General features: G+C 48.1%; 3 protein-coding genes across 3 annotated transcripts; 2 read left to right on the plus strand and 1 right to left on the minus strand.

The window, feature by feature from the left end:
• The first annotated feature begins 567 nt into the window (after positions 1-567).
• LOC123442833 (UDP-xylose transporter 3-like) lies at positions 568-3,976 on the plus strand. Its single transcript, XM_045118990.1, has 8 exons — positions 568-765; positions 877-1,098; positions 1,590-1,774; positions 2,051-2,118; positions 2,197-2,329; positions 2,667-2,828; positions 2,916-3,188; positions 3,435-3,976. Exons 2-8 carry the CDS (start codon positions 975-977, stop codon positions 3,558-3,560), a joined length of 1,071 nt encoding a protein of 356 aa, XP_044974925.1. The 5' UTR covers positions 568-765; positions 877-974; the 3' UTR covers positions 3,561-3,976.
• A 1,002-nt stretch (positions 3,977-4,978) lies between these two features.
• Positions 4,979-9,294, plus strand: LOC123442832 (mini-chromosome maintenance complex-binding protein). Its single transcript, XM_045118989.1, has 14 exons — positions 4,979-5,245; positions 5,634-5,747; positions 5,834-5,941; positions 6,058-6,183; positions 6,268-6,315; positions 6,605-6,724; positions 6,830-6,988; positions 7,103-7,177; positions 7,290-7,403; positions 7,503-7,705; positions 7,820-7,955; positions 8,271-8,495; positions 8,773-8,840; positions 8,929-9,294. The coding sequence occupies exons 1-14, from the start codon at positions 5,057-5,059 to the stop codon at positions 9,041-9,043; spliced, it is 1,800 nt and encodes a 599-aa protein (XP_044974924.1). The 5' UTR covers positions 4,979-5,056; the 3' UTR covers positions 9,044-9,294.
• Positions 9,295-9,404: 110 nt separating this feature from the next.
• On the minus strand, positions 9,405-12,583 carry LOC123442834 (proactivator polypeptide-like 1). The gene is made up of 6 exons (XM_045118991.1): positions 12,392-12,583; positions 11,900-12,025; positions 10,828-11,012; positions 10,551-10,748; positions 10,386-10,445; positions 9,405-9,976 (listed from the first exon to the last, which is right to left on the minus strand). Exons 2-6 carry the CDS (start codon positions 12,021-12,023, stop codon positions 9,827-9,829), a joined length of 717 nt encoding a protein of 238 aa, XP_044974926.1. The 5' UTR covers positions 12,024-12,025; positions 12,392-12,583; the 3' UTR covers positions 9,405-9,826.
• Positions 12,584-23,505: the final 10,922 nt, after the last annotated feature.

Here is a 23,505-nt window from a genome sequence, read left to right on the forward strand (position 1 = left end):
CATTACTCACCGGTGTAAAAAATTGTCGTTGCCGCTGTGCCATAGCCTCATTGACATTGGCATTGCATTGACACCAATGAGACCCCATTCCCCTCTTCTTCCTTCTCCTCCGTGCTTAAGTCACTCCCTAAGTCCATCATGTACACATTCCCGCATTAGATTATTCATTTGCAAAAAACATATAGACATTCCCAAATACCATGATTGCCCAAAGTTGAATGAATTGAAAAAAAAGCTCACCTTTGCCACCACCTAAAAGAGGATAATACATAAACTAATCACCAAAGCAAGATTAAATGAGTCGAGTCCAGCAAGGGGCAAATGATGAACCCTCCAACAAACGCCAACGATCACAAAATCCCTCTCATTCACACACGTGGCCACCAACACCTACTACTGCTACTACTTCCACATCTAATCAAACATGTCCCCGAAGCAAATCTCCATTCGCCCCCTGACATGATCAATAATCGCATCGAGGCCCCCAGCCAGCGCCCACCACCAAACCCGGAACCACCGGCGGAAAATGCCTCGTTTTTATATAAAAGCCCCTGTCTCCGTCTCCGGTTAGCAGGAGAGAGAGAGAGAGGGAGGACGGGTGGAGGCCAAGAACGCAGCACGACTGCACAGCACCAGCTGCCGACCGACCGCGGGCGGAGCTGACCCCGACCCGATCAGATCCCTCGCCGCTCGCCCCCTCCTCAGATCTCCCCGCGCGCGCCTCTCCCAGATCCAGCTCCAAGCGCTCGGATTTTCGACAGAGAGGTTGGTGGCGCCGCGGTGCTGCTGCTGCCGCTCGGTTGCTTTGACCGGCGGGAAGCCCGTCTCTTTGCCGCCGCCGCTCGATCGGAATGTGATCTTCTTCCTGTTGCGCAGGTCCTGCCGGCGGCGGTCCGCGTCTGGAAGCTCGTCGGCTGCTGCTGCTGCTGCTGCTTCTTGCTTTCCGTGCTCCGTAGCGAAGGCGGCCGGCGGAGATGGGGGTGGCGGGGGAGAAGTTCCAGCTGGGGACGGTGGGGGCGCTGAGCCTCTCCGTGGTCTCCTCGGTCTCCATTGTCATCTGCAACAAGGCGCTCATGAGCGCCCTCGGCTTCATCTTCGGTATGAGATCCAATCTCGCCTCTCCAGATGTGCTGCGCTCCTTATCCTTGCTGGCGCTTCGCCTTCCTGGATGCTTGTGCTCGTAGGCACGCGAGGTCGAGATTCGGTTATGGTCGTGGGCAGTGGTTAGTGGAAATCTTGGGCCGGCGAGGATTCTGTTTAGTGTGAACTGCAAAATCAGTTACCTTTTTGTGTGGATGAGGGGAATCACAGCCGGTGAAGTTCCTCGAGCATTTTGTGCTGTGGGTTGGCACATCAGGGCTAAAACAAAATAAATTTGTCCTGTGCTTAGCTTGAATGATACAGCTACTCTGCATAGGGCAACTTATTACTGGAATGAATATCTCGAGGAGATGGGCGGTAGAGTGAGCTTACATGGTGCCAAACGATATGTTGAGAAGAAAAGAGTAGTGGTTCATCTAAACATAGAGTCAAACAAAAGCAGGTAGGTTACCCTGAAGTTTTACTCAACCTTGTTCTTTATTGTGCAGCCACCACGTTGACAAGCTGGCATCTCTTGGTGACATTCTGTTCGCTCCATGTGGCATTATGCATGAAGCTCTTTGAGCACAAACCTTTCGATGCAAGGACCGTCATGGGGTTCGGTGTGCTCAACGGCATCTCGATTGGGCTTCTCAATCTGAGTCTGGGTTTCAATTCTGTTGGTTTCTATCAGGTAAGCTTGTTCCTTGCTTCCACTGTGTCAGAGCTTTTCATGATTTCATAGTCGATTCAGTTCCTTATCTAGAATGGCAATAGTTGCTTTGGATGGGATGTTGAGTGTACATAAAATTAGTGTGACTTTGACGCATGCAGTAGTGTCCCTACTATATTCTCATGGCAAACGGCATCTTAGGAGAAGGGTTTCAGTTAAGTTATTGCATGTTGCATGAGTGCGTTGTCCGAGCTTACACTACACCAAGTTCATGCTAAAAATGCCCTTTATGTCCAGATGACAAAGCTGGCCATTATTCCATGCACTGTTATATTGGAGACTCTTTTCTTCAGGAAGAAGTTCAGGTTGGTATTTTGATACACCATGTCCACTGTGCTGTGTAATAATTATCATCTGACTGATTTTCTATCCTTACGGTGTAGTCGCTACATCCAGCTCTCCCTTAGTGTGCTCCTTTTTGGTGTTGGAGTTGCAACCGTGACAGATCTGCAGCTCAATGCTATGGGATCTGTGCTGTCTTTACTGGCAATCGTCACAACCTGTATTGCTCAAATTGTATCCTTTCGACAATACGTAGTTGTTTTCTTCCACCGTAGAACTTTCTGTGCTTGCCGAATCATCTGCATATAATAAATGTTGCATGTAACTAGCTACACATCATGTAGTTTGTCAGCATTAGCTAATTGAATAATGAATAGAAGTGACTCTCTACAGCTACTGTGTTTTCTTAACAGCCACTTTGTTTCTGCTTTCCTGTTGAACATATAATAGGTACTGTAGATTTTCTATCCTACTCGGGATATACCTCTTGGTTACAATGCTGAAATAACTTCATGATTGGGTATTATATTTGCTTTATGGTGTGCGATTTGAGTCCTTAACCAGCCACCAGATGACCAACACAATTCAAAAGAAGTTCAAAGTATCTTCAACTCAGCTGCTGTACCAATCATGCCCATACCAAGCATTGACCTTGTTCATTGTTGGTCCGTTCCTCGATGGATTTCTGACTAACAAAAATGTCTTTGCTTTTGAATACACACCTCAAGTTCTGGTAAGTATTGAACTAGGCTGTAGAAACTCACCTTGGTTTTTGACACAGCTTCATGTGATTTATGGTTTGCTCTTATAATCTCTGCAGTTCTTCATTGTGCTGTCGTGTCTGATATCAGTCTCCGTGAACTTCAGCACTTTCCTTGTGATTGGGAAGACATCTCCTGTAACTTATCAAGTCCTTGGCCATCTAAAGACATGTTTGGTTCTTGCCTTCGGCTATGTCTTGCTTCACGACCCGTTTAGCTGGAGAAACATACTTGGAATCCTGATTGCAGTGGTTGGGATGGGACTATATTCCTACTTCTGCACCCGTGAAACTCAGCCAAAACCAACTGAAGCCTCTCCACAAGTCACCCAGGTACATTTCCTGGGTATTTTCATTGTGCTTTGAACTGTTAATGCTTACTACTCCCTCTGTCCCGTAATATTTTGGAATCCTGATCTGCTGAGCGACTTGATTAAGGAGTAAGCATAAGACATTTATCCCCTATCAATTTATTGTGATGTGCTTCATATGTAGCTTGATGGTGCTTCTCTTCCTCTCTTACCTGGGTTACTGCTACAGATTTCTTGTTATTTACCTTGCATGTTATCTGCATGTCAGGTGAAGGAAGGCGAATCAGACCCTTTGATCGCGGACTCCTTGAACGCCGCCGAGAACGGAGCCGCTGCAGCCACCGACGAGCCTCTGAAGGTCCCCATGTGGAGCTCCAAGTATGCACGGGCATGAGCGCTGCTCCTCCGACCTCTGAAGGTGCCCATGTGGAGCTCCAAGCGCTCGCGGGCATGAACGCCGCTTCGGACCTTGGTTCATGGTATTATATACATAATTATTCAGTTTAGTAGGCAGATAGTAGGGCTGGAAGGAAGCCAGGCCAGCCCTGAGTGTAATGAACGTTCCTTGTTCCATTTTTGGGCCTTTTTTTTCTTTGCTTTTGTTTTGGCTTACCATGCCTGTGGTGCTGTTGTAAAAGTGGATCTCACCCCAAATGACTCCAAATGGCAGATCTACCCTTTGTTGAAGCTAAGATACAAAATTGCTGGGCAGGACATCTCTTGTATTAGTTTTTTGCATGTTCAGCTTCGGATCCGCGGTTGTAACTTTGGTCGCAAGACATTAAAATATCAACATGTAGTTTACATTTACAAGTGCCACTGCATGATCTGTGGTGATCTTTTGAGCTTTAGTTTGCGATATAAGATGCATTTTCTCTCTCTCTTTTGGGTCACCCATGTGCCAGGTCCTAAAGACAAGACTTGTTTAGGCTAGTCATTGTTGAAGAAATGTTGTGACATTTTTTTGTCTTAAAGATGATATGCACAAACTTCGCGCGCCAATTTTGTTCGATCATGTTGTCTGACATATAATATGAAATAATAGATATGATTATGCTTCTTACCTACGATAGTAGATGGTGGGAAGCTTGCTTTCTCATTGTCTAAAACAAACAAAAAAACATTGTTGTCACATCCAAATAGTACATGCAAATTTTCAAGGGAACGCTTAAGCATTTTTACCCGTGCAAAAAAGAACAAAAACGGCCAAACGCCAAAAGTTACCTCCATAAATTACACTCAATTTTTTTTCACCAATGAAATACTGCTATCCTATATGGCATGACAATTGTCAAACACACTTGCTACACTAATATGAACATCTCCAAGAAAATTAAAATTTTAAAATTTATTTATTACTTCCTCCGTCCTAAAATAAGTACCTCAAGCTTAGTATAATTTTATACTAGAGCTAGTATAAAGTTGAGACACTTATTTTCGGACGGAGGAAGTATTTATTTTGATTTTACTGTTCATCAGGGAGCAATATATGTTCCCTAGAGCCAAAAATATCTTTTCTCTCTCACAAAAAACCGAAATGTTTTTTTTTTAGAAATACAAAAACCGAAATGTTAGTAGTGAAGTTGGTGTATGAACCAAATGGGCCTATGGACCTTATTCACAAAGCATGCTTGGAGGCCCATCAGTCGTTTCGGTACGACGGCAAAACTAGGGCTTGGTCGGCCCAGTACACGCACCCAGCCCACAGGAATTGGCGGGAACTGGAGGGAGAAACGGCGGGAAGCGCCGCCGCCAGTGGCGCGAAACCCCTAACCACTTATAACCCCGCTCCCCTCCCCGCCGCACCACCTCCCCGCCATTGCTCCTAGCCTCCCGGTCTCCCAACTCCCCAAGAAGAGCGAGATCCACCGCCAGGGAAAGACAGAGAGGATGGTGGGCCCGCAGTACGACCTCGTCGGCAACCCCCTGGGCGCGGTGCGCGCCACCTTCGAGAGGGCGGCGGCGGCCGCCGCGGCGGAGTCCGGGGGCCGCGACCCGGTGGCGGCGTTCCGGTCCAAGGACTGGGGCGCCAGCGAGGTTTTCCGCTCCTTCCTCTTCGAGCAGGGCGGCCTCGACAAGGTATCTATCAACACCTCGCCCTTTGTTTCCCCCCCTCTGATGTTCTACGTTGCGCGAGGTTAGGTTATCCACCCGTGATCTGGATGTCGTTCGCCAGTTTCCTATGCGTCAGCTTATCAAGTTATATGTCGATTGGCCTCATCATAGATAAATTGCCAAGTTTTGATAATTTTATGTACGCACACAGTCTGCACTCTCTGCACTGTAAAAGGAAAAAAAAGATTAGTATTAAAATGAATAGAAGGAATAGAAGTGCTTGAGAGCAGGTGCGTTTATGGATTTATGGTCGGGAAAAGGGATTTATTTTTTGTATTTTAGGAGATTCCAAATTGTCTTTCACTAGGTGAAAATGAGATTTCTGAAGCCAAACAACGTTTTTCCTTTCCAGGTTCCAGTGCTGGATGCATCAAACCTCGGACTGATCAAACCCAACACCCTAGTTCGGTTCCGGGGGATGGTTCAGGACATGCTCGGGAACGAGTTCTACGCCGGTGCTTTCAAGGTACTGAAACGATTCTGCTGATAGGCTGTGGTCAAGCTTCGGCTAGTGCTTCTTATGCTTACCTGTATAAAACATTGTATCTGAAGGATGGGGCTACCTGGAGGACGAACAAGTTCACAGATTTCTCACCATTCTCCATGCCGCACCCGTGTGACTCGCATCTCTGGGAGCGCCATCTCTTCCATTGTGTGCCTGTATGTTATTGCTTCCCTGAGCACTTGTTTCCCATTTTCTGATCAATTCTAGAAATTCTCTGTACAAAGGGTTGGTTGGTAGAATTCACCCGAATTATTCGATCGACCTCTTTCAGGTGCCTGGACAGAATTCTTGGACACTGGATTCTTCTCCTGGACCTGACTTGCGCCAAATGGTAAACTGCTTGTCACCTGAACAAAGGGAGAAAAGGAAGAGAGACGGCGATGATGATGCCATGGATGTAAGCTCTTGTCAATAATGCATTCTCTTAACTGTTTCACTGTCCAGTAACCAGCATTGGCATCTAATGCATTGCTTGCTACAGGTCTCAGAAAATGGAAATGGCGAGAGTTCTTCATGCAGCAAGAAACCAGTAAGAACCGAATTTTGTTTTCTACCATATAGCTTCATCATTTCCCCATATGAAATGGTCCCGTAATCTAGTGTGTATCTGCTTCCGGTTTGAAGTCCATCTAGCATTTGATAGCCTAAATTACTTTTCTGGGTATAAATTAGCATAATCATAAATAGAAATAAGTAAGCATACCAATTGATTAGTAACATGTTTTAGTTAATTAAAATGCTCCATTTCATGCTAATCTGAAGTCATATAGAATGAAGGGTGTGGTTATCTGACATAACATGCATTTGCTTTTTCTCAGAAGGAAGATGACGTCCAGATCCCATCTAGTTCAGCAGAAATGCCAGCAAGTGAAAACATGCCACAGATGAATGGGAATGATCATCATATTCCTGGAAGCTCCTTTTCATGTCTAGTGAAGGTGGGGCACCTGAACCTTTTTGTATGAAATGTACATTAGCTAATTTATTTGTTGTGCTTCCTGTTCTTGCAAGTCCTATTGCTTACAGACTTTCATGCACTGCAGATCTATGATATGCCTGAAAGTCAAGTGAAACTAAACGATGTTGCTGAGTTCATAGGGGTATACACATTTGACCCAGAACTTGCTGCTCCCAATGATAATTCAGATGATATAATGTATGATCTCATAGAAGATGTAACAGCTCAATTGCCTCCCAGCAAGGTATGCCTGTTATAGGGTGCATAGTGCTTGATTTCATGTGTGCCATAGAAACTTGAATTTCTATGAATATTTTAGTATTTGCCCTAACCTCTAGCCTTGAAACTGTTTGTATAGGTGCCCCGACTTCACTGTTTGGTGTGGCGAAAATTATCATCTGTTGATTTTCTAGCAAAGCATCCTGCCGTTGAGGTGAATTTACGACCTTGAACTGAAAAATGGGCCTGCTGGTTTAACCATGCATGTATTCATTTCCTCCTAGTAACATACAGAACTCTTAACAGCTGTTTTTTCTATCATGCAGCCTTTGCCAAGTCTACTAAAAGGCATCCGGCAATCTTTGCTCTCACATCTCACTCTGGTATTAGGGAAAGATGACCTTGCTGCTAACTGTCTACTGCTGCATCTTCTATCCAGAGTATGTCTTATCACTGCACATTGCTTTCTTTTTGTGCTTTTTACCAGATATTTTGTATGTTGTTTTAATGATTTCATTGCCTTTTCAATATCTCTACAGCTACGAACTAGGGTGGATGTGGTCACGGTTGGCAGGCTCTCCTTGAATTTCACTGGATTTAACAGGGAAAGTGTTTCCATTTTTGGAAAACAGCTAAATACTTTGATCCAGGGACTAATGCCATATTCACAAGCTATTCCTCTGTCAATTGAGTATCTCAACACTGCCACACTTCAACCTAGAAAGGACAACAAGTCAGGAAGGTAAGTCATGTTCAGTTTCTTTTTGTTTGTCCAATCAAATTCCATAAGTACGTAAATCCTCGCCTTTATTGGGAGCTAACCTATAAACTGTGCTCTTCATAAAATTTGGTATAGGTTGGTTACAGCAATTCTGCAGCTACCTCAAGGCACTCACTTGACATTTGATGAAACTCTCTTGCAATCTGGATCTTTGGCATCTAAAGGTGTTGAGAATACGGTGCTGCTTAAGAACTTGATGGAGTCACAGATGGTAATAATTCTCCCTGAATTTGTATTTAAGACATGATACATATAAGAATGTATTGCATTATATTTCTGTAAGATTCTATGCTCATCCCATTTGAATGGTGCGTAGGTTTTTGTCAGCATATATATCAGTATCAACCATTTTAGGTCAATGACTACATGTTCCAACAGTGAATGAAAATTTGAATCAAACTTCGCAAGCACTAACCAACTGCACACATCTAAAGTGAATCAGTGATCGCATGATACTTCAAGCATGCCTCCAAATTATCATTGCTGGGTAATTTTCATTTATAAATTTTGTTGGTTTTACTTGCAGGTTGAGTATGATTTTGAGTACTACAAGCTGGAGATGGCCACGGATGTGCAGCTACTTACTCTCTCGGAGGGGAAATCCAACATCCTGCCTTCAGACTTGGTTGTGCCTTTTCGTCCATCCACTGTTTCTGAGGTGAATGCAACTTCTGAGGAACTTGAGAGCTGGAGATGGTACTTGGCCACAGTGAGGTCTCTTCCTCAGTCATCTGAACCTGAGATTTACCAGGTGACCATCCCTCATTCCACTTCTTATCTACTCCTTCTGTTCCTAAATATAAGTCTTTTTAAAGATTCTACTATTGAACTACATACGGATGTATATAGACATATTAGTGTAGATTCACTCATTTTGCTCCGTATGTAGTCCCTTGGTGGAATGTCTAAAAAGACTTGTATTTAGGAACAGAGGAAGTAGCAGATTCAGAATGTTCAGATTGTGTTGGTTTACATGGTGTGGTTTAAACCTGTACTGAGTTTGCTCAATGTTTGCATCTTAACTGTAGACGATCCAAGATGAAATGGTCAGTGCCATGCGCAACGACAGGAGCTTGGGTTGCACTGAACTTAGCAGGTAATCTTGGGCGTCTAACATGTTGTGTTTGATAGCATGGAAGTTTATAAATCTCCATCCGACTAACTTTGGTTGTGCTGATGTGCAGGTGGCTAACAATGGCTCAGATAACAGCCTCAAGCTTTGGTGAGAAGAGCCTTTCCCTGGAGCACTGGCAGATGGTGAAGGAGCTTGAGAGGCTTCGAAAGGAGAGGATGCAATGAGAAGACACGTCTCATCAGCACATGGATGTGTGAAACTCTAGTTGTAGTAATGGCCTGCTCTGATGTGTATATTTCCTTCTAATAGGGTCTAAAATCATCAAGACTTGGGTATGCACAATTGTTTGTGATCCTTCCTGTGGGTGTCATTTGACAACTCAGTTATCAAGTTAAGTCTGTGTTCTTGTGAAATGTGCTCTGATAACTATATTGTGTCTGGCCTTGAATGGACAACTAAATCTAGTTCCTCTTAACTCTGGAGAATCAAGGTGATCTTAACACTTGTAGTTTCTTAAGTTCACTTCTATCTCTGAAGAATTTAATGTGAATTGAAATGTGTATTTGTGGTACCAAGAAGTGTATGTTAACAACCCAATCTCATCAATCTTTTCATATCAAAATTCAGGATTACCTCCCCCATAAAAATGTCTTCACTTGCTAATGCCAAAGCAAGCCATCAACCCTCAATAACAGCACCATCATGATTGGATACATAGAAGTAGATACAATGTGATAAACTAGATACATAGAAGTAGATACAACGTGATAAACACATGTTAACCTGCACAATTGCTCAGTATGCTGCTCTGAGACGATTGTGTGCTGGGCAAATGAATGATAGTACAGCTGCTGGCTTGCTGCATAAACTTCAGAGAGCAGAGCTCACATTGTACAGACAAAGCCTCACACAGGCCGAGGTTTCATATCTTGGCAGTGCTTGAGCAAAATATAGGAAGAACAATTACAGTCTTCTTTGCCCCTGTATGATTCCTACACATTTGTTCTTCACAAAGTGGCGGATAGAGGAATTGTTTCCGTTGTTGCTTGCACGCCTGTTTTACAGGCATGTGTCGTAAAGCAGACGTCCGTCGTCTCAAGGAACGTCTGAGTCTTCACCAGAATCAGTGGGATATAGTCAAGAACAAGCCTCTTGCACTGAGAAATAAAAACAAAAGCGAGCTCGTGAGCAGAACAAAACTAGATACCTTTTTTTTAATAAGAAACTAGATACCTTCAAAAGCGTCAAAAACACCAAAAGGTTCATGCGTACAATTCAGTTGTTACAAAGTTAGCTAATTACAGAAATACAGTTAGCAGCATATAAAGTTCTAATGATCCTGAACCGGTATATATATCATCACTGGAACTGGCGCGTTGGAGAAATGCACTGTAGTATCGAACCGCTAACTTTCAGAAGCATTAGAACAGGTCAGCGTTTCTCAGTTATTTCTGTTGTACGAAAGGCCATGAGAACTAGGTGATCCTGTGATATGCTATTATTATTTAATTACAGACAGAATCGTTTGTGTTCCGGCACCTACAACTGTTTCTGAAGTTAGCTCACCTGTGGTTCATAGTTCTTCGCCTTGCTGCATGTTTTGAAAAGAAGCCCGACTATCTCCAGCTGCAGAAAGTCGCGACATGCACAAAAACGCATTAGCCATGTGCAAAGTACAAGCCAAACATTGCCCAAAAGATCGAGGACGGAAGTTGTGAAAATGGCAGTTACCTTGGTGTTGGGATCTTTAAGCATGGTAAGAACTTCAACAAGAACATGATGGCATAGGCCGCAGGCCTCCCCTCGTGTGGACGACCGAGCCGCCGCCCCCTTTGGGCAGAGGTGCGCTGATTCACATAACTCCTCAGGTTTAAGCACAGAAACCTCCAAGAAGAAAGCGGGAATGTAGTAGTCGACCAGCGTCATGCACTGTGAGAAGATGAAAGCCAGTCAGTTTACTGAACTTTGAACTGTGCTGTCCAAGGCAGGCATTGCCATTTATCCACACCTGCTGTCTTAGAGGACCAAGACTTGCACACGTGTGGTGGAGGACACTGAGAATCTCGGTTTGGGTTTCTTTTTGTCGCAGGTAGACCAGAGCTTCGGTTGAGTATTGCTCACACAGTACACACAGCTTTCCGTTTGCCGAAGTTAATCCTGCCCCTTTGCTTGCAAGAGGGAAGCTTTCCTGGGCTGAAATGGATACAGCAGAGCAGCTTGATCATAATTCATAAGCTCAGCACTCAAAACTGTGGAACTTGAATTTTTATAAGGAGAGGGGTGTTTAGCTGAAGATGTGGTGAGCATAATTTGTCACAGCAGGATCACAGTTATCTTTATGATTACTATAAGTGAGAGTTCAGACTTACAGAATCAGTAAATGGAAGCAGAATTTACATGCCCTAATTGTGACTACTTCCAGCTAAATATATCTCATAGACAGCAACTCAGCAAGTAAAGCGATTATTAGTTTCTTACAATACAGGCATCGGCAACGTGATCCATACTACCATGTGTCTTTGCAAGATCAAAGCAGAAAAGCAGATGCAGGATTATTTATGGACAGTCTTCTGGTAAGTAGATGCAGGATTATTTAGGGACAGTCTTCTGGTCAAAAATAAAAAGACAGTCTTCTGGTCAAAAATTGAGTTGCAGTTCTTATCATAAGGTGAACACTCAAAAACAATGGAACTTCAATTTTTGCAATGAGAGGGGTGTTCAGCTGAAGATGCGGTGAGCATAAGTTATCACATCTGGATCTGAGTGTTCTTCATGAGAAACCATAAGTGAGAATTCAGACTTTCAGAATCAGTGGATGGAAGCAGAATAACATGCCCTATTTGTGACTACTGCTAGCTAAAGATATCTAATAAGCAGTGGGTACACAAGTATAGTTTATACTACAACACAGGCATCAACAATACAATTCAGACTTCTATGTCTTTGTGCGACTGAGATGAAACAGAAAAATAGACCAGAAATATTTCTGCCAAATTGAAAGATAGTAGTCCATTAGTAGTTTGGTCAAAACTGAAAAATTAAGCAGCAGCATTCGTTCTTGTAATGAATTCACGACTTACTCAATATGCAGGCATATCGATCTGCGCTCCCCTTGTATGCATCTCTGCTCTCTGCAACCGCGGCGGTAAAGGCCAGCGCGAGCAGCAGAAACGCAAGCATCCTCGTCGAGCAAGCCATCGCCATGCCTGCTCACAAGTTTGCCAGGCAGTTAATTTGGAAAATCAGAAGTCCAGAACCAAACAGGGAGATGCCCCCAACAGATATGAACGTGTGCACCAGATAGCCCTGCCCCTTTTGCTAACCCCAATCAGTAAAAAGTCAACACATGCATGATGCATATCTGCAGTGCATACACACGTTTTGAGCACCAGATTCAGCTAGGCTTGTTCCTGCGGCACCACCGGAACAAGCTTCCGTCCCCGTACCAGAACAAGGCCCGACGAGATCCAAAACGTGCAGTGGTTGCTACTCGAATCGAGCCTCGCTCGGCAGATGCAGGATGAACTTGGGAGTAGTAAAAATTCTCTCAGGGGAATCGCGAAGCAGCTCACCTAGTTGACTCGCTCTGCCCCCCGGCTCCCCTCTGCGTCTGATTTGCTCTTGGAACGGGGGAGGGCAAGCTCGGGGAGTGAAAGCTGCAAGAGGCTAGCTGAGGCCCTGACTCCCGAGTCCCGACTCCTGAGGATGGATGGATGTAAGCGGCGAAGAAGGGAAGAAGACAACCTTTTCTTATATCTAGCACACTCCCTGTATACGTCGATCCATAAAAATCATTTATACTCCCTCCGTTCCTAAATACAAGTCTTTTAAGAGATTTCACTAAAAGACTATATACATATGTATATAGACATGCTTTAAAAAGTAGATTCATCCATTTTACTTTGTATATAGTCCCCTAATCAAATCTCTAAAAAGACTTATATTTAGGAACGGAGAGAGTAGTTCGTAGGAAAAACACTTTTGCGGGCCAGCGTGTGCGGTCGAGCAGATCCCACAAAACGGATCTGTATAAAAAAATATTCCTTTTATATGGATCAGTTTTGCCGCTCACGTCGGCCTTCAAATCAGTTATTTGCCTTTCAATTTTGATCATAAAAATAAATTTATTTGCTTCTTTAATTTCTTCAAAGTCATTAGATACATAATAAATCTCCAAATCTTTGCTAAAATAATAAGATCAAAGAAAACAAAAATCACAATTAGATATTTTGGAAGATATCCAACTTTCATAACTACTCCCACTAGTTGGATCAACATCTTTTCCATGCATTCATTGTTGATCTGTGAATTCTTAATTTTACATTCTTCATTCTTCGACTTTGATTCTAAAGAATGGGACTTGTTTCATCTCTAATTTCTTTTCTAATTGCACATGCAGCCGCATCATTAGCCACAATTATATTAAGTAGTACACGGACATCTATTAAATTTCTTTCAATCAATAAATCGATGTATTCTTCTTCCCAATACCAAAATGAGCATCCACCTTCGTTACACACATAAAATAGCTCAATAAGCTACCGAAATTTAAACAAATAAGTTGACAAAGCCGATCAGAAAGAAGAACATACCCCATTGTCATTGCATTTAAAGAATACCCATTTGAGGTGTTGCCATGTGCTAGATGTGAGCCGCAACACTGTCTCTGTGCAGTCGTCGCACTCTATGAGCGGCATTGGCAAGCCGGCGAGCCGCTACGCGAGCACCGAGCCCGGGCGACGGTCGAAAGAGTCATTGCCGGCAAACCGATGACGGTGACTAGAAGCTGAACCAGTACCTGCATGTGGCGTTGACGCTTTGTCGGGGCTGTGATGGGTGCTACCCAACCAATCCATGGCTTGGCGCAGCCGCTGGTGGCCAGAAATGTCAAATCCGGTGGCCGCGACAAACAAGCTGCCGATATGCAGCTTTCCAACCAGCCGAGGCACGACGGAGTGGCGGAGGTCAATCTCGGGCGTGTGGGGGCCCGTCGCCGTGATCCCGGCGGTTGGTATGGTCGGAACCAAAAGCGACAGCCCGACGGCGGTGGGTGGGGGAAAAGCACGGGCCGAAATGTCCCACTCACCAACTGCTCCCGATATATACACGACACCGACGGGGCGAGGGTGAGAACCTGCGTTTTCGCGGGTTGGGGTGGGCATTTTGCCGCGCCTCGCAAAAAAATTTTACGGGTCGGAGACGTTTGCAGGGTTTGCTCGGGCAGTTTTTTCTTCGCTGACTTGTATTTTGACGATTATTTTTCGGGTCGAGGCATTATACGAGGTCTGCTAGAGATGCTCTAAGAGCATGTCTAGCACACACATGTAAAAGTCGACCCTTAAAAACACGTATAAGGGAAACTATAAACCATTTTTACGGTGCGAAATTGTTCCGAACACAACAGACCCGTAAATAAAACTGTATCCCACTATAGCCCATTTTTTTTCTCTTTCCTCCCGTCTCGGCGACTCCGTCTCCAGCCACGGCGTGCCACTCCCTGGCACCCCGGCTCGCCTCGGCGCCGCCTGCCTCGCCCCTGCCTCGTCCCAGCGTCGCTCGTTTAGGGCCACACATGTAGTGGAGGAGCCCTGTGCCTCCCGCCCCGACCGCGCGCTACCTAGCGCGCCCGTCCGTCCTCGATTTGAGCCAGGCACTATCGACCGCCGCGCGCGCGTTCGCCCTTGTGGTCACGCGAGCTCCCCCACCCATGCCCGGCTCTTCTCCGGTGCTGCCTAGCCCTGAATGGGCAGTCGGTGGCCTGCTCTTCCTTGTCCGTGCATGGCCTCGCCTCGACAGCGGAGGTCAAACCGGCCGCAATTCGGACCGATGGCGGCAAATTCCGACGTGCAGCGACTTCTTCCAACGTGCGGCGATGGAATCCGATGAGTTCCAGGTACATTCCGACCAGTTCCGCGGCGGTGCGTCTGCTCCGACGAGGTTTGACCGGTTTACGGGTTGAACTCTATATTGCCTTTCACACTTCACATATAATGTTTTTGCGGATGAGTTTATCATGCCCCTTAAAAAGTGTAAGGGTCAAACAAGTTCTACGGGGTCTGCTCGGCGCCGCTTTCCCACTAAAACTGTAAACACCTTGTCCTTTTTATGGGTTTGACCAGTTTACGGGATCTGCTAGAGATGCTCCGAGAGGATGTACAACCGGACCCTTCAAATCCGGCCCCTCAAACGTCCGCGGGCGCGTCCGTGGACACTGAGCAGTCACGCCTTAAATGTTGCATTTTACATCCGGATATCTTAAATTAGAAACCTCAAATACACACCATTACATGCAATGTAAACCTAATACTGAGCGAAGCTCATCTGGCTCCATTGTGCCCATGTCTGGCGGCTGCCTGCGCCCCTCATAGTGTCGGTCTGATGGCCGACGATGTAGAGTAGGATATGGGACACTAGATGGCTCACGGGAGTCGAGTTCCCGCCGTCTCCCATGCCCTACTCTTCCTCGTTGGAGCCCGTAACCCGGATGGTGCCAGTCGACGTGAGGTCGATGACGGATCATTCCTGGAAGAAGCCGACATTCATGACGACGATGTTGCGTCGAGCGCACTGCTACAGCCTATGAGGCATCGGGGAGTGTGATTCCGCCTCTCCAACATCCGCCGCCGCGAGGGCCTCAATCGCATCCTGTGGCCGCTGCCTCGCCCGATGGGCACGCCACGCCATGACATCGTCTGAGGTCGGCCATGCTTCATGCTCGGCGCGCCAACGGAGGGGCTGCGCTTCCGCCACGGCGTTCAGACGCCAGACAGACCACACCGCCTCCGGTGAGGCAGAAACACCGGATGCAAGCACCAGTTGTGCGGAAGCAATGGATTCCCGATGTTGCGAGTCCGAGTGTGACGTCGTGCGGCCGCCTGATACGTCCAAAACGTATTTATAATTTTTTATGGTTTCATGCTACTTTTATGCTTTTGATAATTTTTTTATATTAAGTTTATGATTTATTTGAACTAACCTACTAATAGTTGCAAAAGTGCACGATATTCTTGTTTTACACTTTTATGTGTAGGATCTATCAAAAATAGAAGAGGAAACCTTATTGGAGTCAAATTGGGACTTTCCTGAAATCTGTCCGAAAACTCTCTTTAAAGATTGCCACGTTATGGGTCGAAGACGGCCTCAAACGGAAATCTCACACAAGACAAAAGTGTAGGGAATTTTATGCTGATAATTCTAGACATACAATTCGGTCCATTTGGAGTTCGGGCACTCCAGGAAATCCTGTTTTACTGGAGGACAAATATCTGATTACGGGAATCGGTGACGTGATTGAGTCCAACTCTTACCATATTTGATGGATTCGGCCAAGCCACGACTTTGGGACCTCATTAGGGCTGAGAGGGGTCCCTAGGAAGGTTCTAGAGGTGCCCAAGAGCCCTTGGATCAAAGGGGCATCCATCGGAGGGCCAAGGATGATCGTCCCAGCTCATATAAGGAGAGGAAAACCCTGATTTTTGGGCAGCCACCAAAAGCCACGAATTTTGCCTCCCCCGTTGTCGGTGAATATTCACAACATATGCCATAGGTAGGCTAAAGTCGGTGAGAACCGAAGGGACAAAGGAGGGCGCTGGGGACGAGGTTGGTACAAGCATGGAACGCACGATGTACCCAGGTTCAGGGCTCTCCGTAGAGATAAGACCCCTAGTCCTGCCAGAGTGTATGATGTATATGGATGGATTACAAGGTTGCTCCTAGAGCTGTGTTGAGGAGGAGGAAGAGGGGAGCAGCATGCTTGTCTCTGCCTCTCTCTGTGTGGTTGGTGGGTGTGAAGTGTTGTTTGACCGACCCTCTGCATGGCGGGTGACCGGGGTTTTTTTTATAGACGAACCCTACGGTCTACAATATGGATAAAGGGTACAAGAGTGGGACCCGGCTGGCAGCCTCGCCGGCTGACCAGGGGGCCCACGAGGGTCTTGTCTTGTTTGAGGGGCCCGCTGGCTGCATGGTCTCATCTGGCGGTGGGACCCGCCGCCTGGCCAATGAAGCTCTCGCGTAAGGTTGACACCGAGCACGCGCTGTACGTCAAGCGTCGTCCAGCGAGATTCGTCATGGGCAGATAGTACGACCGCCTCCACTGTTCCCCACGCCGAGTGCAGTAATGGAGTGGGAGTTTGACGGTCCGACACTATGCTAGGTGATGGATCAGAGCCGGGGTAGGTCAGCGGCGTGGCCGCCGACGCTCGTACCTGCCGGGCACTCCGATCCAGTACCTTTGCTGACGCACAACCACCTTTAATCGTAAAGTCTTGTCATGACCTACGATCTGATGTGACTTGAGATCCCTGGCCGACTAGCCTGATTGGCTAGCCGGCTTGGGCACGACCGCCTCGTTCCTAGCCGGCTGGCTTGGCCAAGACGGTCAAGAAGAGGTAGCCGTCTGGCCTCTAGCCGGTAGGGGTTGCCTAGCCGGCTTGGGCACGGCCGCCTCGTTCCTAGCCAACTGGCTTGGCCAAGACGGTCAGGAAGAGGTAGCCGTCTAGCTTCTAGCCGGTAGGGGTTGCCTAGCCGGCCAGAGAGTTGGCCGCCTTGTCCTCCAGCCGGCAGGCGCAGCCTAGCCGGCCAGAAGACTTGGGCCTTGGGAAACTGTGCTTGGTCATATCCTTTGGGTAGGAAATGAAGGAGCAGGCTCGATGAGCCTACCCCGGGGTTATCCCCTTGACAATAGTCCCCGAAGCTGGAGAGACCCGCCGTTTGCGGACGGGCGGTCACGCCGGCTTGATATTTTGTCTTGGTATTCCTACCGCCATCTGCGGTAGGGGACACCGGCTCCGAAGCCGGTTGGCTTCGAAGCAACGCCTCGGCTTCGTCGTAGGTCGCTCAGAACGCGCCACATGCCAGGCCCCACGTGACGTAATGATGGTGATTACTGGTGATGGGACCGAGCCTGGGCCCTGGGTCCCGCCATGACGCTCCCTCGGCCTCCGCGCGAGAGATCCTCTGCGGATTTACTCCGCGATGGTTGGGCTTAGGGAAGCGCTACCGTCCATAATACAAGGGGTTAGTGGGGTTCCGCGCGCACCGGATCCCCTCCCCACGACGCTTCGTGGGGTTTAAATGGGATGCGGGGGTCCTGAGGAGGCCATTCGCCCCCCACTCTCACCCCGCATCGACGCCCTCTTCCTCCCTGGGCCCAGAGAGAAAGAGCCCGTCCTCTTCGTCTTCGTCGCCTTCGTCGCCGTCGAGCCACCAGCCCTTTCGAGCTCCAGCCGCCCGCAGCCATGGCCGGCGGCTCCTCCTCGAAGAAGTCCTCATCGCAGGGAGCCTGGCTGGGCAGCGAGATCTGCAAAGTCCATATCAAGGCGCTCCGCCATCACTGGCTGTTGCCCCCGGCCTCCCAGGTGCTGGTGCGAATCGCTGGCGCCGAGACCGCCCCAACACCTGCCGTGGGAGAGGTCGTTGTCTTCAACGAGCATTTCTACAGGGGCTTCGGGCTCCCGGCGAGCTCCTTCTTCTCCGAGTGGCTCCATTTCTTCGGCCTGCAGCTGCATCACCTGGCACCTAACGCCATCTTGCAACTGTCGGCCTTTGTGGTCTTGTGCGAGGGTTTCCTGGGGATTGAGCCCCGCGCCGATCTCCGGCGAAGCCTGTTCTTCTTCAAGCAGCAGTCCATCGCGATGGAGAAGGCCGAGCTGGAGAAGCTTCCCGGACCGCGCCTGATGACGCCGTGCGGAGCCGCACTGGTGCATCATCGTTCGAAGTCCGGCTTCCCCCAGCTGCCGTTGCAAGAGTCCATCAAGCAGTGGCGGAAGGGATTCTTCTACATGAAGAACGCCGACCCGGCCCGAGACGCCCTCAACATGCCCCCGTTCAACATTAATCCTCCGACGAAGTTGAATCGGGCGGCGAAGTCCCCCAAGCCGATTCCCGAGGTGGCACAGATCTCCGCCCACCTCGAGATTTTGGAGAAAGGCGGCCTTCTTGTGCGCGACTTGCTCACCACCATGGTGACTCGCAGGATCCTGCCGCTGCAGAGGCGGCCACATCTGGTCTGCCAGATGAGCAGCCGTCATGACCCCTGCAGGACATCCACCAAGAGATTCACCCCCAGCGCGGTGACGCGAGGGGTGAACCTGATTTCCACCGCCCGCATGGACGACAGCGGGAACTGGTCATGGGGGATGACCCCCTACAACAGGTCCCGTCCACCTCCGGTGGTAAGTGTTCTCTTTGTTCTTTGCTGTTTGTCTCGCGACTGGCCGTCTCGTTGAGCCGGCTGTCGAATCTTCTTGCGCAGATGTTTGAGAATCTGCAGGCAGCCCTCCGCCCGCCTGCTCCCGACGTGGCAGCGTCCGAGGCCTCGGAGATCGAAGACGAGGGCGTGATCGAGTCCCGCTCGGACTCCTCCGCAGGCTCGGAGAACGCGCTGGAGTCGGAAGGGACGGAGCCCTCTGGTGAGTATCCGTGGCCCTCCGTTGGAGACTGGACGGATGACGACGAGACTTCCTCATTCCTATTTGATGTAGCCTTCGGGGAAGACTCCGACGGGGTGGAGGAGGTCACCAGCCCGCCGCTGACGCGCGGTCGGCGTCAAAGGGTCGGGGCGGCCGGTACTGACGAGGCGGTCGGGAAGAAGGGCAAGGGTGCCACAACTTCTAGGTCAGCTCCTAAGCGACCGGCGCCGGGTCCTCCAGCCGGAGCACGGGCAAGTGGTGCCAAGAAGCGCCGTGGTGCCGGTAGGAGGCCGGTGCCCATGGTCGCAGGGTAAGATTTCCTCCCCCTTTTCTGCATTTGTGTGGTGTAAAGATTTGTTCCTTAAGAACGTCGCCCGACAGGGAGGTGGAGGACGTGGAGGAAGACACCGCCTCCGCAGCCGAGCGGGCCGGCTGGGCAGCCTCTGATGCTGCCCAGAGGGAGCTCGAGGAGCAGTCCAAGCGTCGGTGGGACGCGGCCGCGGGGAAGACGGCCAAGGGCCAGTCTCGCCCCAGCCGGGTCGAGAAGCCGGTGGAGAAGCGTATGAAGGCTAGACATGACCCCTCCGCGCATGCTCGCGTGGAGGAGCCAGCTAGCGAGGCGGCTCCGAGGCACGCCCCGAGGGCTGAGGAGGCCCAGCCCTCCAAGCCGGACGCCTCTGCACCGGTGAACCTAGAGGTGATCCCTGACTCCCCTAGGGCCGAGGCGGCGCCTGACACGTAGGAACTGATCCTGGATGCGCCAGACGTGGCCCCTGATGCGCCAGGGGTGACCATGGATGCGTCGGACGCGGCCCGTCCACCTCCCGCCGAGGAGGCAGCGTCGGCCGGGACATCGGCGGAGCCGGCCACCGCGCTGGCACCTGGAGCCGGCGCCATCGTCGTCCCCACCACGGTCCAGCTGCGCCGGGAGCTGGTGGCCGGGTCGGGAGCCGGCCGATGAAGTCGTGGTGGGCGGCCAACTCGGCGCGCGCGCGACTGCCCGCTGGTACCTGATACGTCTCCGTCGTATCTACTTTTCCGAACTGTTTTGCCCTTGTTTTGGACTCTAATTTGCATGATTTGAATGGAACTAACACGCACTAACGCTGTTTTTAGCAGAATTGCCATGGTGTTGTTTTTGTGCAGAAATAAAAGTTCTCGGAATGTCCTGCAAATTTACGGAGATTTTTTCTGGAATTAATGAAAAATACCTACGCAAAGATCCACCGGAGGGCCGCGACCACCCCCAGGCCGCGCCGTGAGGGCTTGTGTGGCCAACGAGGCTCCACAGCCTCCAAACTCAGCTCTATATATTCCGTTTCGCCCGGAAAAAAAAATCAGGGAGAAGGATTCATCGCGTTTTACGATATGGAGGCGCCGCCACCTCCTGTTCTTCATCTGGAGGGCAGATCTGGAGTCCGTTCCGGGCTCCGGAGAGGGGAAATCGTCGCCATCGTCATCATCAACCTTCCTCCGTCGACAATTCCATGGTGCTCTTCACCGTTCGTGAGTAATCTCATCGTAGGCTTGCTGGACGGTGATGAGTTGGATGAGATCTATCATGTAATCGAGTTAGTTTTGACGTGGATTGATCCCTAGTATCCAGTATGTTCTGAGATTGATGTTTCTACTACTTTGCCATGCTTAATGCTTGTCACTAGGGCCCGAGTGCCATGATTTTAGATCTGAACCTATTATGTTGTCGCCAATATATGTGTGTTTTAGATCCTATCTTGCAAGTTGTAGTCACCTACTATGTGTTATGACCCGACAACCCCGGAGTGACAATAGCCGGAACCACTCCCGGAGATGACCATAGTATGAGGAGTTCATGTATTCACCACGTGTTAATGCATTGATCCGGTTCTTTATTCAAAGGAGAACCTTAATATCCCGTAGTTTCCATTAGGACCCCGCTGCCACGGGAGGGATGGACAATAGATTTCATGCAAGTTCTTTTCCCTAAGCACGTATGACTACATACGGAATACATGCCTACATTAGATTGACGAACGGGAGCTAGTTACTTATCTCTCCGTGTTATAGATGTTACATGATGAATCACATCCGGCATACTCATCCATCACCGATCCACTACCTACGAGTCTTTTACTATTGGTCCTTGCTACATTACTTTGCTGCTACTGCTGTTACTCTGTTGCTACTGCTGTTACTCTGTTGCTACTACTGTTACTTGCTACTGCTGCTACTGCTGTTCCTTGCTACTGTTGTCACTACTGCTGTTACTTGCTACTTGGCTGTTACTTGTTGCAACACTTTACTGGCGCCATTGATACAACAAGTTAGGAATAGTCTGCCGTCAACAGACCTATTTCTGGCACCATTGTTATCATACCACTTTGCTACTGATACTTTGCTTGCAGACGCTAATCTTTCAGGTGTGGTTGAATTGACAACTCAGCTACTAATACTTGAGAATATTCTTTCGCTTCCCGTGAGTCGAACCAATAAATTTGGGTTGAATACTCTGCCCTCGAAAACTGTTGCGATCCCCTACAATTGTGGGTTATCAAGACATTTTTCTGGCGCCGTTGCCGGGGAGGCACAACTATATTATCTGAGTCACTTGGATTTACGTATGCTGATCACTATGAGGAATCCGAAAGATCCAAGAACTGAAATCTTGCCTTCCACTACGAGGATAGGTAAGGAACTTCCATCTAGCTCTGCACTTGATTCACCTTGAGTTATGAGTAAGTTTGCGACTTCGCCTCCTGCTAGAAATCTTGATATGTCGCCTGTGCTTGATGATGCTACTTCTGCTGCCCATGATGCTTATGATGATCCTATGCTTGATACTATGCCCGATGATGCTATGCTTGATACTATGCCTGATGATGCTATGCCTGATACTTCTTTTCCACTAGGTGCATTCCTTGATGCACAAATTGCTAGAGTTGCTACTAGATGTGATGATACTTCTAAAACTGTTAATACTATTGAAGTAGAACCTGCTACTATGCCTGAATTGCGTGTTATGCCTGAGCGCTATGTTATGGAGGGAGAGATAGCTGAGGACTTTCTTGCGTGTAAGGATAGCTATGATGTTGAGAAACTACTGCTCAAGTGGAAAGAAAAATCTCTGAACGCTAGGATGAAATACGACCCAAAGTTTGCTACTTCACCTATCTTTGTGACCGATAAGGATTATGAATTCTCTGTCGACCCTGAGTTAATCACTTTGGTTGAATCTGATCCTTTTCACGGTTATGATTCTGAAATGGTTGTAGCCCATCTTACCAAACTGCACGATATAGCCACCCTATTCACTAGTGAGGAAAAGATCCGCCACTACTATATCCTCAAGCTGTTTCCTTTCTCGCTAATGGATGATGCTAAGACTTGGTTCACTTCTCTTGCTCCTGGATGTGTGCGTAGCCCCCAGGATATGGTCTACTACTTCTCTGAAAAATATTTCCCAGCCCATAAGAAGCAAGCTGCCTTGCAGGAAATATACAACTTTGCTCGAGCTGAAGAAGAGAGTCTCCCACAAGCTTGGGGGAGGCTCATCCAGCTACTGAATGCTTTGCCTGATCACCCTCTTGAGAATAATGAAATACTTGATATCTTCTATAATGGACTTGCCGATGCTTCCAAAGACCACCTAGATAGTTGCGCTGGTTGTGTTTTTAGGGAACGAACTGTAGAACAAGCTGAGATTCTACTGAATAACATCTTGTGCAATGAGAATGCTTGGACTATTCCCGAACCACTTCCTAAGCCAACTCCGAAGAAAAGAGGTATCCTATTCCTCAGTCCTGAAGATATGCAAGAAGCAAAGAAATCCATGCGAGAGAAAGGCATTAAATCTGAAGATGTCAAAAATCTACCACCTATCGAAGAGATCCATGGTCTTTATAACCCGATACAGGTAGTAGAAGTAAATCCTCTCCATAGGTTTGATGAGAGTGATATTCCTTTTGATAAACCTGCTAGCTTATGCCTGGATGAATTTGATAACTTTGTTGCCAAACAACAAAGTTTCAATGACTATGTTAGCAGACAATTGGAAAAGAATGCTCGTATGCTTAGTCATTTAAGTGCTTGTGTGGACAGAAACGTCAATGATCTTAAGCTTCTGAGTAAACATGCCTCTATGGTTACTACTCAAGTAGAACAAGTACTTAAAGCTCGGAATGACTTGCTCGATGAGTTGAATGAAAATTCCGTTAGAGTCGTCACTAGAGGCGGTAGAATGACCCAGGAACCTCTGTATCCTGAGGGTCATCCGAAGAGAGTTGAACAAGATTCTG

The sequence above is a fragment of the Hordeum vulgare genome, chromosome 3H (assembly GCF_904849725.1).
Source record: "Hordeum vulgare subsp. vulgare chromosome 3H, MorexV3_pseudomolecules_assembly, whole genome shotgun sequence".
NCBI classification, from domain to species: domain Eukaryota; kingdom Viridiplantae; phylum Streptophyta; class Magnoliopsida; order Poales; family Poaceae; genus Hordeum; species Hordeum vulgare.

Excerpts from the sequence above, each read along its gene's own strand:
- LOC123442833 (XM_045118990.1), top strand. The coding sequence starts at position 975 with ATGGGGGTGGCGGGGGAGAAGTTCCAGCTGGGGACGGTGGGGGCGCTG. Across the intron at positions 2,119-2,196 it reads TTCTTCAGGAAGAAGTTCAG|TCGCTACATCCAGCTCTCCC; the intron begins GTTGGTATTTTG and ends CTTACGGTGTAG. Across the intron at positions 3,189-3,434 it reads CCTCTCCACAAGTCACCCAG|GTGAAGGAAGGCGAATCAGA; the intron begins GTACATTTCCTG and ends TCTGCATGTCAG.
- LOC123442834 (XM_045118991.1), bottom strand. The coding sequence starts at position 12,023 with ATGGCGATGGCTTGCTCGACGAGGATGCTTGCGTTTCTGCTGCTCGCG. Across the intron at positions 11,013-11,899 it reads TCGATATGCCTGCATATTGA|CCCAGGAAAGCTTCCCTCTT; the intron begins GTAAGTCGTGAA and ends TATCCATTTCAG. Across the intron at positions 10,446-10,550 it reads TTAAAGATCCCAACACCAAG|CTGGAGATAGTCGGGCTTCT; the intron begins GTAACTGCCATT and ends GACTTTCTGCAG.
- LOC123442832 (XM_045118989.1), top strand. The coding sequence starts at position 5,057 with ATGGTGGGCCCGCAGTACGACCTCGTCGGCAACCCCCTGGGCGCGGTG. Across the intron at positions 6,184-6,267 it reads GCGATGATGATGCCATGGAT|GTCTCAGAAAATGGAAATGG; the intron begins GTAAGCTCTTGT and ends TGCTTGCTACAG. Across the intron at positions 8,496-8,772 it reads CTGAACCTGAGATTTACCAG|ACGATCCAAGATGAAATGGT; the intron begins GTGACCATCCCT and ends TCTTAACTGTAG.